The sequence below is a fragment of the Neodiprion lecontei genome, chromosome 2 (assembly GCF_021901455.1).
Source record: "Neodiprion lecontei isolate iyNeoLeco1 chromosome 2, iyNeoLeco1.1, whole genome shotgun sequence".
In the NCBI taxonomy this organism is placed as follows: Eukaryota; Metazoa; Arthropoda; class Insecta; order Hymenoptera; family Diprionidae; genus Neodiprion; species Neodiprion lecontei.
The window spans coordinates 38,767,641-38,784,017 of record NC_060261.1 but is presented as its reverse complement, the minus strand read 5'-3'; the positions used below and the strand labels follow the sequence as shown (position 1 = coordinate 38,784,017).

The 16,377-nt window shown below is 35.8% G+C and overlaps 1 protein-coding gene across 6 annotated transcripts in view; it reads left to right on the top strand.

Annotated features, from left to right (window-relative positions):
* LOC107219674 (syntaxin-1A) overlaps positions 1-16,377 on the top strand; it is an 88,735-nt gene that overhangs the window by 5,926 nt on the left and 66,432 nt on the right. For all 6 annotated transcript variants that reach the window (XR_006902621.1, XR_006902618.1, XR_006902620.1 and 3 more), the window contains exon 3: positions 11,675-11,774. Coding sequence is in view for 2 of the 6 variants with exons in the window: in XM_046730348.1 (XP_046586304.1) it covers positions 11,675-11,774 (100 nt within the window). In the remaining 4 variants the exon portion in view is untranslated. The remainder of the gene's footprint in view (positions 1-11,674; positions 11,775-16,377) is intronic.

The window sequence follows — 16,377 nt, the reverse complement described above, 5'->3', positions numbered from 1 at the left end:
GTTCTTGGTAAGATAAGAACGAGCAAAAAAATTAAAAAAAAAACTAACCGATAGAGAGGAAAGGAAAGAACTAAAACGTGTAGTAATATAGTCATAACCGTAATGAATTAGGCGATGATTAAAACAAAAGACAGTACACACCGTGTATGGTGAAGTGAAAATATTGAAGAGGGAATAATAAATGCCCACAAATTTCTATGAAATTCGGTAAAATTCTAGTCAGTCTCTCTATTGTATAGAAGTCGGATCAATCTCCGAGAGAAGAAGGTTATATTTTAGGGTGATGTACTCCGTAATATGCTTACGTCACGTCATGACACCCCGTATATTCATGGCCCATGATTCAGGAATAATCGATCCGTCCTGGAATATATTGTGTAACTGTTGGCGTAAAGTATACTATATACATATATATATATATTATATAATTATGCGGTAACTGGTATCGAATGCTTGATGGAGAGGGAGAGGGATGAAAAACATCTTTACAGTCAACAAGCGTGGTTATTATACAATTTTAATGAAAAGAAATTGAAGAACGAAAGGCGGAAGACAAATTTTCGATACGAATACTACGAATATACAGCAGCGTGTATCTACACAGCAGGGTCATGGTTTTCTTTATAACCTTTTTCTTCTCACGTACCCTTCGAAAAGTTAGCTTTTAGCCTGAAACGAAGCCTCGTGAAAACGGGACTTGGTAGCAATATTCTAAAAGGTAACTCATCCGGTTTGTATTTTTCAAACACTCTAACCGAAATATCTCGAAAACTATACAAATTGGGAAGCTGTTTTTAATTTCATTTTGTAGATAAACAAATTTCCTATAAAAAAAAATTTTAAGACTGCTGTACACCTAAATGTTAATCTTGTATTTGATACGAACTTGCATAAGCATCTTCATTCGTTTAATCAATGCACTCAACTTTAAATGTTCGTATCGAATACAAGATTAACATTTAGGTGTACAGTAGTCTCGGAGTTTTTTTTTTTTTTTTTTTTTTTTAGAGTAATTTTGATTATTTATAAAATGAAACGAAAAACAGCTTCCCAACTTGTACAGTTTTCGAGATATTTCGTTCATAGTGTTTGAAAAATTCAAACCGTTCGAGGCACCTTTTAGAATTTTATCACCGAGTTCCGATTTCGCGAGCCTTCGTTTGAGGCTAAAAACTAAATTTTCGAAGGGTACGTGAGAAGAAAAAAGAAGAAGAGTTGAAAAAAAAAAAACCACCCCAGTATACAGGTACACACGAGCATTGTACATACCTATAATTCTAACACAAGAGGCGTAGCTTATCTCGCGGAACTATCCTACGTATACATGGCGTTGTCAGATGCCGTCGACGTCGAGTCGCTGTAGAGAGAAGTTCATTAGGAGCCAGGAGACAATATGCATGCTCTTTGGTTAACGACGTCAGGAATCCCTGAGAAATTATCAGAGTCATTAGCCAACCGGTGGATGTGATGCGATGCGATGGCGTATCCTATTTATATATATATATATATATATATATATATAAATGCAATTCCAGCCTAGCAGTCGAACCTTTTGTTTTTGCCCTATCGTTCTTCATTCCCTTTCGCAAATTAATCCCGGTTGTAAAATAATAATGATCACGACAATGGTAGTAATGATTTTAATTTACGAGGGCGAAAAACAAGTTTAAAAAAAAATAAATAAATAAATAAAATTAAAGTCCATAACCGTTGTTGTAATGTTCGAAAATTTGGACAAATTTCAAATTGAAAAAAAAAGTACGCTTCACTTTTTATGTATATATATATATATATGTAATACGTCCGTTGTAAATCGTCGTCGTAAAATTTTGCTGCTCGTCGAGAAATCAGGAAACATGTATAAACTTCGCGCCTAGTTCAGGTCTCTCTTCTCCCCCTCTATCTTCCTGGTTCCCCTCTTTCGCCTCCGCCACTCTGCTTCAATCGCACGTCGAGCGAACGGACGGAGGTAATTTGGCAAAGGGTGTATACGCACACAGAGATACCTACCCGATGTAGGTATGTTCGTGACCTAGCGTAACCCTAGACAAATCTGCAACCACGTGGATCCATCCGATCGTACCGGATTTATACCGGCGTAGGCGTAACGCTTGATGATGAATTTGCGTTTGCGCGATGAGAATTAGCTTTATAACTTGAAATATCATTAAATCCTTGCACGTGCCTACAATCATATAATTTACACGTAATTTACACCGTGCGTATTATGGAGTATTATACGCGAAAAGCGGGATCGGTTTTGACCGATGGTCAAGGAACTTGACGTACGGCCGGAATCCCGTTTCCTTCGGTGCCGAATAATTTTTTATTCCTCGCAATTTGCGATTGAAGAAATTACCTTTCGATTATACTCGATTCTCGTTTGAAAATTTTACCTAACGTAATTCAAGTTGTTAACAAAGTGTAGTTTTTTTTTTTTTTTTTTTTTCTTTACTTGTTGTTCGCCGATAATAAATTGTTGAAAAAAAAAAAAAATGTTGCGGGATCTTGTCATCGTAGTGGATGTTTTTAAACTCTATTGTATTAACATTCGTTCTTCGAAGCTCTGGCAACGAAAAACTATTGTTTCCAGAATTTTTTTTTATTTTGAATTATATCCATACGTTGACCCCTCCTTCTGTATAATTCTTGTCACTTCGTGCTACCGTAATTTCGTCATTCGTCTCTTTCTCTCTAATCTCGCACTCTCTCTCTTTCTCTCTCTCTCTCTCTCTTGAGAGCCTCTCGACCTAATTATGCGTGCTTTCTTGCCAATCCTTGTATATAACGTGCATATATCTACCCCGAATCTGGACTAGACTTATACTTTCTACACATGTAAGCTGAAGAGTAAACGTATGCAACCATACATTTATATACATATACACCAACTTTCCCATTTACATACGCTTGGAACTTGTTGAGACTGCTACAGTTAAACCGATCTACTTTAAATATGTATGTTCAGATGAACATGCATGTATAGGTATTCGGCACACCTTGTCATAATTTTTTCTTATCGAGTCATTAGAGTTGAAAGAAAAACTTCCCCTAACGATGTACATACATATGTATGCACATGATATTTACATGTCGTATAAAAATTTCAGATTTTCACTTCGAATTCGTTAATCCGACCTGCTCAATCATTGTTTTTTGGTTGTTCAAAACTTTTCGCATTCCTACGAAATTGAGTTTTGTTTTTGTACTCATTACCTCACAAACATTGTCGTCCGTCTATCGACGAGCAGTTGCTGATAATTCTTCATTCTTCCGATTTTCTTTTTTTAATCGTAATTCCAAGGCATGTGCTTTCAGATTATGCTGCGTCGTCGTTGCAAGTACAGTGTATATTTTGACTTATGAAACAATATTTTCAAAAAATTACAGTTTCGTTCATTTCGGCTGAATATTGTAATTATACAATTTCATTCAATCAAATGACGCGTCGGAGATAAATACACAGAGATATCGATTGCATTGAAATGAATTATGTGTATTAGCTATATACGATATATACGTAAACGGGGACATCGGGAACAGGCAAGATACAGTAGCGGCACAGTTGGTTGGCATTTCTGCGGTAGATTGTCCGGTACCTGAAATAGAATGTAAATTCGTCGTCTGTTTATATACTCGTGTGTACATGTACGTGCATGTAATACCATTCGATATCATGTACCATGTACACGCCATATGCGTCGACACATCGCTGTTACAGGGTGCGGTTGCAACGCTCGCTTCGCGGTTGCGATGACACGATAAATCCTCTTCGTTGATCCTGGATGCATTCCGCCGCATATGCTGCAATAATTACGCGCCTCGCGTAGCAACGGCAATACGAATGAAAGACGGTAGCTGGAGAAAACAATGCTCTTTCATTACGCGCTATTGAAAAGCACACGGGACAATGAAAGAGAAAAGACGGTGTACGACGAAAAATTTTGTTTATTTAGGTGTAAAGATAGAACGCCGGTACGATGATCGCATGCCGATGTGATACAGATTATGTGCTGCAGGTGAAACAATAACTTCATAAAAAAAATGTAGATTTTTGATGAGAGTGTGATCGCTGTGTTGTTTGTTTATTTACTTGTATTCTTTTCTTTTCTTTTTTTTCTCTTCTTCAATATTTTTCACTCATAATCCTTTGAATAAACCATCAATTAACGAAGATGTTCTTTGTATCGGTATTTTTCTGCAGGTACCGATCGTTGTATAAAAAAAAAAAAAAAAGAAGTCAAAATTTTACAGCGTGTGATGGAAAACAAGTTTAAAGAAGTTTTTGGTGAAAATAAAATGAATGTTGAAATAAAAAATTTAAATTCATGGACAATCATGAATATTCGAAACTTCGTTACTATTTTTTATATTGAATACTGCTGTTACATTAACACTTGACACTGAAGGACGAAAATGTGTACTTGCAAAGTTGAAAATTCGCGTACAACGTCTGACAGAGTTTTTATAACACGACGATGAACCGGGACAAGCTTCGCTCGGCTTGAGTCATCCTTCGGTTTCAAGTTTTGTTTAACGAGAGTATAGGAAGGTGTAATCATAGAGTTAGTCATCCATTATTAAGGAAAACGTATAGCACGGCACACGTTTAATTGTAAAATCAGAAGAAGTCACCGTTGCTGTAGGAATTTATTGGAAATCGAGATTGCCTGGTACGAGCATCGTACATTTGGATAACCATCTCGAATCGATCAATTTGGAAAAAGAAAAAGAAACGAAGAAAGTAAAAAAAGTCGATTGAACGAGCGTAGTGACTCTCAATAAGATATCAAATCTCCGAAAACGTAGAACGACATCGTTACACGTCACTCGTAACATGTTCACGTAGATACCCATAACTTTTGAAGCGATCGTCGATACGATATTGCTGCAATTGCAGCCAAGTGAGGCGCAAACGGCGTTACTGGCACGATTTCATTGGCTGTGTTATACGGGGAAAGTGTGAATCGTCTCGTATATATCACACTGTTGGAAAAATTTAACCAGACATAATCTGACAACGAGTCCAATTTATATTTGTGTTACTTGTTACAATTCTGTTAGTGAATATGACACATATTTTTGTGATTTTAACACTTGAATTGTCATATCAACATTTAATTTGTAATTTTCGTTTGCTTTTTTTTTTTTTTTCATGAGCTAAAATGAAAAGAAAAAATCAATCTGTTGCTTGTGAACAATTTTTATACTTACAACTCAATATGGGAACAAAAACACGTACGTTGTATATTAAAACACTTGTATTTCGCAAAACCATAATTTTTACGGCTTAATCGAGTACAGATATCGACGGTATACCTCCGTTCATCCGATAATAATTTTATCCTACATTTGGTTGAAAATATAAATATCGTTCTCAAGTATGAAATTGATTTTCTCAGTCCACCTGAGTTTATGAAAAAAAAATAATAGTAATAATATTAATTAAAAAACATGGAAAGGTACAAAATATTTTAACCGCCCCCCGACACGTGTCAATATTATTCGAAAATTATTATATTTACAGAAGATTTGTTTTTGTTTTCTATACCTAATAAAAATATGTATCCTTGGAGTGTAATCGAAAAATTTCCCCGACGAAAGCAACGGCCACCTTAGCGTGTGGATCCATAATTCTTCTCTATTTGGTCAGTAGCATGAAAAAATATTGGAACCACCCTGTTTTCACAAAGCTTTCCCCTACTTTCAAACCCCTCGGGAGAAATTCCCGTCAGTCGTCAAATGGTGCTTTGGTGGGCGGTTTTGAACGAGGGAAGAAAAAGAGACTCTCATTAGTACCATCGTGTGTCATTTCTCTGCCCACTATCGCCTATCTCTTTGACGGGCATAAATGTGTATAGGCGAATTTCATTTACGTGGACAAGCGCGTATAACTTACACGTCTCTGTGTACACAATGTCTGAACGTATCCACTGTTTGCATAAGTTGAATACGAGATAGTGCGATCGCGATATATACGTGAAAATCTAATGTATCGTACACTTAGTTATCGGGAAGTGAAGCTTGGCTTGGCAATAATTGTGCGAATCAACTTGGCCGATGCACAGAATCAGCGTTACGTGTTTGGGATGACGTGGAAAGCCTGGTTTTGTCACGCTATAAATTTATATATTGAAAATAAAGTCAAATTTGCGGTATTTTACAACATACCGTACCTATTTTAAAACATGGTCTGCGAATAGAACGTTTAACATTTTGATGATGCATGGCGCTGGACAGGATAGCTTTGACGAATGTGTCCGCTGGTATAATACAAGGTTTTTTTTTTTTGTTATCCTCTTTCGGAAGAGAGTTTACGTGCCAACCTTTTTCGGGTAGTGTATGATCGTTCTAAAATGGCGGGTACGGCGATTTATTTTTCTTCTTTTCCAGTCGGGAATATCTTCGTAACGGTCAATCATATCGTTGTTTTCGGCAATTTCTTCTCTCTGACAAATATGAGGATACGATACGATTATGAATGCGTGTATAAATATTAATCGTGCTAATAATCCCGAAAATTCAACTCTGGTACTTTAATATACTAATTATATTGTTATACCCTGCGGTACGTGCACCGTTTGTTAATTGTTGTAGTCTTTTAATCTTAATGATGGTGGTGAGATTGGCGTGAGAACATATGTAATTGAAAGAGTCTCAATTTTTTCGGAATATGATTGAAGCGATTATTTGCAGCGTAATTCTCCGATGTTCCTGCATTAAAATTTTCTACCGCGCTGGAAACGTTGATCTAAGAGTACAGAGCTAATTAGTACTTATCTATGTAGTTAAAACGCCACATTAGGCTTTTAAAGATTCAATTCGAGCATATCGTTGAAACAAAGATATAATTTCTGAGGATTTTAGTCGTACTCTCAAGATAACGAATTTGAATTCATCCGAATAACTCCAAGGAAATTCAGGAAAATTAATGATTATTTATTTCGAATAAAGAATACTCGTAAAGCTTTCAAACGATTAGGAATAATTGGCGAAATCGTTGCTCCGAAGTCTCGTTCGCAGTTTGCTACTCATGGTACGAAACTCCGGATGACGTCGACTTGATGGAAATTCCAGGTGACTCAAATATCATGTAAAAATATATATATTTATACATATGTATGTATAAGATGCCGAGAGTGTTTTGAAACTGAGTGGCGCGATATTAAAGTAAATAAGTAAGATTTCGCCACGAGGTTGAAGTTGGGCGCAGGGTGAATGTCTGCCTCGGCAATTGAGGCGCAATTTGAAACGCGGCTTCCGAGGGTCCCGAGGCTCTCCTCGGTATGCCAATTTAAGAAAATGACCTAGGAATTTTACGCATAATTTAACATTCTTATCTCCCGTCCGCGCCTCCCAGCCTGACTCATCGTCACATCTCGTATCTCTGCATGTACGTTCTTTAGCAACGTAGACGTATGTAAGTAAGGCAAGAAGTACAGCAGTTGTCGACACGTTTATGACACCCGATTAATGACCCGTTTATTTTTCAAAATTATAAATTTACGGCACAATTTGTGAATTTCTCGACGACTAAAACCAATCTCTAGTGGCTTAGACACTGGAAATTTATTCTTTGGTAATTTTAGAAACAAGGATCGAACAGACACAACCAAAACAGGTCAATAACTGGTACGCTTAACTTTTATCCACACTGCACAGCGTGACTGATAGACGATTCGCAATGGCTTCTTGCTAAAAGTGTGAAGATAAAAGTATGCAATTTGGAAGTAAAAAAAAAAAAAAAAGAAAAAAGATTTCTCCGGTTGAATCTTTTGCGTATGCGTGACGTGACGTCACGTCTCTCTTCTACCGTAACTACTGCAGACAACCCCTCGAGTTTAATATAAAATAATTAATTATCGCGACCGGCAGGGGCGGCGAGTAGGTACCTACACCAAACCACCACCTTCTCCTGATAATAAATTAAGGTTTTGAAAAATATCGCTACATTGTAACAGCACGTGCCGTGTTGTATAATTATGTATTGTACATTACGCGCGTATTTTCAAGGCATAACAAGCGATTTATTAAAAAGTATATTAATTCCAGCGTTGTATTATTCGCTGTATAATGGGAAATGAACCCTGCTTTTAATGGTGATTAATTTTTGTGTAAATCAATTTCAGGTATGATGTATAATGAAAAAATTTCGCAATCAAAAATCGTATAATGTTATGTATGCTGAAAATCAGCGAATTAAATTTCGCTGATAAATTATACATAAAAAAAATAATTTACCGAATAAAATTGGCCGGTATTATGCAATGTAACTTTCAGGTTTAACCACCTTTATACCTATCCCAACTTTCACTTCCGGAACCCGGCTTTGGCGATAAATCGCTGAATTTGCTTCTTTCACGTCGAAGCTTTTCGATGAAGGTGATTATAGTTTTCGGTGCAGCCGAGTGTGATACCACATAATAAATTACCCACCCGATACGATACTTTTGTTCTAAGTATATTATATTACATATATGTATATATATATATACGTATAATATAAGTATACATGTGTATCTATACATAGGTATAAGCATGTATACGCTTCGGTAGACTCGCCCTGCAGGACTCGGAGGTTTTTTCTCGTTCCACCTTCCGAAACAAAAAAAGAAATAATTTATTACCCCTCGGAAATATATAATATATACATATATATATTATATATATAATACACACACATGTTCATATATGCTTACACACATATATATATAATGTATATATTGTATATGGGCGTATGTAAGTATCGAATTTCCTTCATCCCCTACATTTATTACTGTATATATACGTACGTATTGTATACCTGTATACGTTATATTTGCGGACTGGACGCGAACGCCCACGAGTACTGTGCAAAGTCAATTTAACGTCTATCCGTTTTCAGCTCTTACAGACTCTCGAGCTTTTCCTGCAGATCCTCGAAACCTTCGCTCAAAGAAACAAACAGCCCTCTGTCAATTTTCCCAATTTTTCTCGGCCGATTTTCATCTCAATTTTATAGCAAACGTATTTTCGACGTTGTTTCTTTTTTAATTGCTCAGATATTACGCAGTTGCGAATCAGCTGTTGAAAGCGTTCCAATTTCTTTTTTTTTTTCATGCCTCGCGACACAATTTCTAGCGAACCTGCAATAGGTATACATCGTGTATTTTGCATGAGAAAATTTTGACAAACATTGAAGAATTTCGCGCGTGCAGCGTGTACCTTATACTTAATGAATTTGCGTAGAAAGATTCGCGCAAAGTTGTATCAGTACTGTATACGTAACATGTTTATAACTCTGCCTCTGCGAGTTTAATTCAGCACTCACCGACTAATTCGCGAGTCACCAGGCTTTTAATTAATCCAAATGACGTTCGTGTAACAACTTGGCAACGTGAACTAAAACACTAATCACATATGTACATATACGTACACAGTTGTAACAAATCTAGGTGCTGCTAATGTAACTCTTTTTCAAACCGACAAATTATTGCTCACATTATTCGTTTAGCTAGTATCCTTCGTACGATTACATAGTCAATTACTATAACCTTCTATTTCAAGAACTTACCGTAATCGTAACTTCGAAAGCTTTCATTTGTTGTAAACCTTGTTTCAAACCGCTTTTCTCTTCCATATATACAAGACATATGGATAATTGAGGAGAAAGTTGAAAAATTCTTTGAACAATATTGTAGGAGGAAACTTGTGAAAATAGAACAAAGAATTTTCATAAATACACTTCGATATTATGTACTTTTTGAATCAAAAAAATACAGTGCAACTTAGATTTGCATCTCCTCGAATGTGAGTTCAGTTCGTTCATATAATTTTGGTTCAATTGACGCGGCGTTCGAATCGATTTTAGATTTCTGATAAGGAATTTACGTACACGTCAAAATCACTTTCCGTGATAATAATTTACCCATACGATACTACAGTATCGGTTACATAGGTGTAAAAATGTCCAAGGTACACATATACGTACGTATCATTGGTATCTATGACGTGATAAATAATTCACAAGGAAATCTCCCCTTCGTGCAACGATTTATTCGCTACAGGTATACATTCTCTGCAGTGTATGCATGTGTGACGTGTCTATCATGCAATATACACGGATGTACATATGCTTAATATCTCGCGGAACGGTGTGAACGACGCGTATGCGTATTGCTCTTATCTTTATTACACGCGGTGGGATCTGCGTAGAAAATTTTGTGTATGTTCGTATCATGAATATAATAAATATCAGTCAACTGTATTAATTTGTCGTCGTTAATTTTTGGCAGTGTAATTGAACCGATAATATATACAACACTTTGATGTACACAGCCCTATAATTAATCACCTTATACGCGACGAGGATATACAAATTATCCGTGGTCATTAAAATATTTATAGAATATGATGATATTTTCATCAAATTTTTCATCGAGTTCCATCAGCATCGGTATCAAATTCTCTTTACCTATTTTGCGTATCCTTGTAGGTATAACTTATGATTTTCAATACTAATACATTAATTCGATCAAATGTCAATAAATAATCGCCCCAACTTCGCTATCGTTATACTAAATTTAAATATACCGAAAGAGACAGGTTTAAATAATAATTCGCACTAGTTTATTCGATTATAAATGTATACGTATTAAAACTCGCAAGTATGCATGCATATGTATATATGTGTAATTTGAAAGGGGCGTAGCGACGCGAACTACACGCGGGACTTTAATTTCATTGAAAGTAATAAATTGACGCTATAAATTCTTACCCCTGTTACTGCTACGTTTTCGGACGCTTTCTCGTTGCTGCGTGTGATAAGCATTATATTACATTGTTTCAATGCGTATACTTGGTATTATTCTCTGATAAAACAAAACAAAACTTCGTTATAGGTACACTGTTTGCACGTGTGTGTATAATTTATATTATATTTCCCCATGATCGATTTAATTTTCTTGCAAATGCGTAAGGATAAGACTCGGTTAATAAATCAAATGTATATATAGCCAGAAATAAAAGAGAATATTGAGAAAGAAAGAAAAAAAGAAAAAAAAACGAAGGAAAATTATGTTTGTAAAATTAATTCTTCTTCCATTTATTTTTTGCGAGCTTTTTATTATCAGTTTTCTTTTTCGGTGGAAAGTAAAAGAACGATATGAAACAGGGAAAGAGAAGGAAAGAGGTGTGTAAGTCGATTTTCTTCATCGCGAGTCGTCGATACCTCGATGTACATACATATGTATGAGTGGATGTATGTATACATATGCATGTATATAGCCGAGGGTTCAGCGATGTTCGACGACGTGTCTAGAGCAGTGCGACGGTGAAATTGAATTTGAACTTTCTTCCTATCAAGTAACTCCGATCAGCATTGGTTTATACCCCTGCATATAATCCATGAGTGTATATTAACAGAAATAACGCCCTCGACTGACTCTCTCTCCTTCTCTCTCTCTCTCTCTGCATTCGGGGGCGTATAATCTCGATCTTTGTCAGGCGATTTACGTATCTCGTTTAACTTTGCGGCTGTGGAAAATAAAATCAACGCTATATCTACTTTATACACTCGAGAGATATTCACGGCGTAATGGAAAATTGCGAATAGGTTGTTTTTTAAAATTTTAATACTCTTTTTAAGTAATATTTTTCAGTTATTTATTATAAATGAAAAAAAAATTTGTTACAGGTGGAGGAAATTCGCGAAATGATAGACAAGATCCAGACGAATGTTGAAGAAGTCAAGAAGAAACACAGCGCCATCCTGTCGGCGCCGCAGACAGATGAAAGTGAGTCTAATGAGCCAAATTTTTGGTCGTTTTAAATAAATCGTCAACTGTTCTTTTCTACTTTTCTCGAAGCTTGAAAATATATTTTACAAAACTCAAAGTATCGAATCATTTGGATGTACGGAAAGAGAACGGAATTGTTAGGTGTTACATGAAAAATACGCTGCAGATGCTGCGGGTTTATAGATATATATATACATCTTTTTTCATTTTCACGTTTTTTATTTTCAACGTGTCAATTTTCGGGACATTGAAATTTCACGTACCTTATCATCTCCACCTACACGTTTCGATAACGTAATCCACATTATATACGGTCTGTTGGATTTTTGTTTGATCGTAGAATAAATGTTGCGTTATTATACGCTATATCACAAGTTGCTATCATTGATGGATTTACGCTTTTTTTTTTTAAAAATTTAACCCTTGTTTATTCTCTTTTTTTTTCTTTAGTTTCTCGGTTCTTACTTTTTAATGCATTACGATACCAGGACATACTTTGCAAATTGGGCAAATTGAACCGATAAAGTTGCGAATTGTTTGCCGAATTTCGTACGTAAAACTGACGTAGTAATTATTGCTATTGTTATTATTATTATTTTCTACAGTAACGTTATAGCCTTGCTTTCGATATTTATGACACACGTTTGAAAAATCAATCGCGAATTTATTCTTAATCAAACTGATGAAATATCGACGAGTGAGAGACGACGTAAGCTCAACGAATAATCGCGTAATCGCTTGTATACGTATACCGACATAAAATTTGGTGAAATGCAAGAAAAATTATGTTTTTTTTTTTTGCGTTCATTTCTCCGGGAATATTGTATAAAATATATATTCTGCGAATAAATACGATAATTCCCATTGTTGCAGTGTCAAATGCGTCGAATTTCTTTTTTACGATTAGCTTTACGTCGCGTCGCTTGCGTGTTAGTAATAAATTGAAAAAATGTAATGAGCGCCTTTGTTACGTTTCTGTTATTTTTATACTGCATGAAAAGAAGAATGAGGGGAAAAAATCGTTAAAAACGATGGGAAATAACCAACGCTGATTATTATGATTCTCAGCAGGAGAAAAACGTACAAAATCGCAAACGATTTTTTCTCATTCCTCTTCTTTTCTTCTCTTCTCTTTCTTTCTCGTTCGTTATCATCGCTATTATCGCGGCAACAGACCATTTCCAATCACTCACCAACACTTTGTACGTACAACATAAGTACCTTCTACATATATCACATATAAATTACAACAGCAGCGTCATTTTTATTTTTTTTTTTTTTTGTATATTTCTCTATATTCGCCTGAACATCTTTCAGTGAATTTTAATTTACCGCTGACGAGATCATTTCAGCTCGATGGAAGAAAATTTGATGTTATCATATATTATTAATTATAATAAGCTCAAATATGTGTAATATTGAGGTTACGAAAATCGTATTTTTAATTGGGAAATATATTTTATATATAAATACATATATACTACTCATCATTGATTCAGACATGAATATTCTTCCACTTCGTATTCTGCACACGCGTTTGTCTCATTTTAAAACGAGGCTGTTTTACAACCACTCTGAAATCAGTTCAAAATTGTAAAATAACATACCAAGCACGAAGTGCAGCGTAAAATGCACGCCGATTTTTCAGCTGATACAGATACCTAGTTTTCAGGTTGGTTTGTTTCATCTAGTTTTTCTCAAAACTCGGTTTCGAATGGTCCGAGGACACTCGCGGTTTGAGAAAAAATTACGAGCCGTCGACGAGGAGCGGGAAAAGCTATAGTTTATCATCGTCCTTGTCCCGGTTAGCCAGCTAGCTCTCTTTTACACCCACATTTTACGTAGGTATGTAACAACAGTAGCTGCTGGATGATGCTTTGAGAGTCGGGGCGGCGGGTGCATTGTTGTCCGGGTTTTGCGATCGACTTTTAACCAACCCTGCAGACTCCTAGTTCTCCCCCTCCCTTACCTCTGCGAAAAAGAGAAAAATAAGGGAGAAATCGTTGGCGAATATACCGCAGGCTTTACAACGAATCACGTGTGCAACTTTGTCGAGCTCTTGTTATTTTCATAGTAGATTTTCATGATCGCTCTGAAACCCTTCCGGTTTTATATCCGTATCCTTAGAACTATATCGTAACCCCGATATAACGACAATCATCGAGACTCACGAACCGCGATTGTTGTCCAAGGATCTGATCGAAGTTGACTCGACTTGTTATGCGTTAACCGTCTTCTCGCCGCAACAGGTTGATTCGATCTGTTATTAATTATTCGATATAAACGCGTCTGTGATAAGAAATCGCGAGTCGTTTCGTAAATTCTTCAACTCACCGCTGCCGATTGTGTGAATAATTTTGTTTTCAGTACGCGTTAGAAAACAAAATCTATTGCCAAGTGAATTTTATCGCTTCTATAATAGTTCAAATGTTATCTAAAGTATACGATCTCAGGGCTCGCACACTCGGGGAAAACTTGGAAAATCGAGATAACTCGGGCAATTTCTTACAGCATGAAAAAGTCAGGGGATTTCGAAAATAAGATTGGAATTTTTAGTCTGTCGAAGAAATAAACTTGTTTTTAAACAAAGTACTATCGATGTAACTGATATCTTAACCGTAACTTATGGTTTTACCAACATTAAATTATCGAAAATTTTTCTCATTGCAGTTTTATTTTCGTGCTCTTTTGCTCGCCGGCGAACTTCTCACCGTACTTTCAATTCCTTGAACTGTATACAATATTAAAATGGTATCATTTTTCCATTTGTTCTATTTCAATCGAATCAATTGATCAGTCGCAATGACCGCGTTCCAATTCACTAATTCTCAATTTTATTTGTTTACTTGTGATCTGAATTTCGCACAGCGGCCTGGAAAAGCTTTAATCATCGCGACATTAATTCTATAAGCTTCCCATCTACAGTAAAACGCGGGCGTTACATGCAACGATTTATGCAAATTACAAAAGTAGAACGCCGACGCCGTGGTTGCCTTGCATATGCATTTTAATAACAATAATTAAACCCCTTTCTTACGTTCCGCATCCGCGTGAATATGCGCTGCAGGTGCGACAAGATTGTGTAATTACGCAACGTCGTTCTTTTTTTCACGTGCGATTGTTCATCACTTATGTACTTTTTTTTTTTCACGTTTCTTTCGTCTTACGGCAGAGATTTTATTTCTTTCACATGCTGCGATTTTTGCAAAACTTGCCTCTAGTTTTGTTTATATATCATTACAATATATGGGTATAAATATCTGGTGGAAATTACATAATTACTTTATAATCCGTGATTTATTCGTACTGTATTGGACGTAATCTATGTAATAATGTGCAGCTTTATAATAATAATAACAACAACAACGATAATAATAATAATCATACCGTGCACCGTGCGATTGTGTCGCGATCTCTCTTACAATCCTTGAGCATGGATCAACAATGAGTTAACAATATACCGTTGTTATATCGCAGCCGATTTTAGGTCATTGACTTTCGTGCACGCGTAAACCTTATTCTTCAGACACGCGATATACGACATAGGATTTAAAATAAAGAGGAATTCAACGCGTTTGATTATTTTTCATCCTCTCTCTTTCCATTTCTCGTAGTTTTAAATAATTCACATTTGCATACTTACCAAGCGTTACATGATATAAATATATCCTGAGCTTATTTTGTTTTTTTTTTTCGTCGCAGGCACACGGATTTCTATATCGGGATTATCTATACGGCCGGAATATTCAATCGATTCGATATTTTTGTAATTTTATATCGCGTCACCCTCACGGATGACGTATATGCGGGGATAAAAGTAAAACCTTGTTCCGACGACCTCTGTACAGTATCACTTTGGTATATTTTATAGGGTGACGGTGTCAGGATTCTGACGTAAGGATTATATATACTCTTCTCCCGTCTTTCAGTATCATTTCCAATTTTTCGCCCCTGTCACTCTCCCTTCTTTATCTTTGCTTTAGCTTCTTCTTCTTCTTCTTCTTCTTCTTCTTCTTTTTCGGCTAACAATAAGCAGAAATTTTTGTACGCGATTCACAAGCTTTGTCAATATGACCAAAAACTCACTTTCTCATAAAAGGAGAAGATGAAGAAGAAGAAGAAGAAGGAAACGCCGCATGCGTGCATATTTCAACTCTTCGCGAATTTTCACCTATACATAAACACGTATCATTGAAAATATCGTGAAATAATTCAAAAACTATTCTTTAGACAATACGCAATCAATTTTTCTCAATATACAAAAAATCTGACAAACAAATCAAAATAAAAAAAAATAGAAAGAAGAAATTTCAGATATTACCGAGTTTCCGTTCGGTGATCTAACACCTACCCATAGTGTGAACATTTGTTACACAACAAACTTTTTTGTAATAATATTTCGATACAAGTTTACATAGTCACAGCATATTCCATATTACGTAACGCGTCGAATTTATCCAGTAAAATTCGAAACCCGTCAACAAAATATAAGTGTGTACCGTAAACGGTAGAAATTCAACGAAAAATTGAAAAAAAAGTAAATAAATAAAAATAAATCGAACATCAGCTCGTCAGAACTCTCGCGCGGTGATTAGAGAAG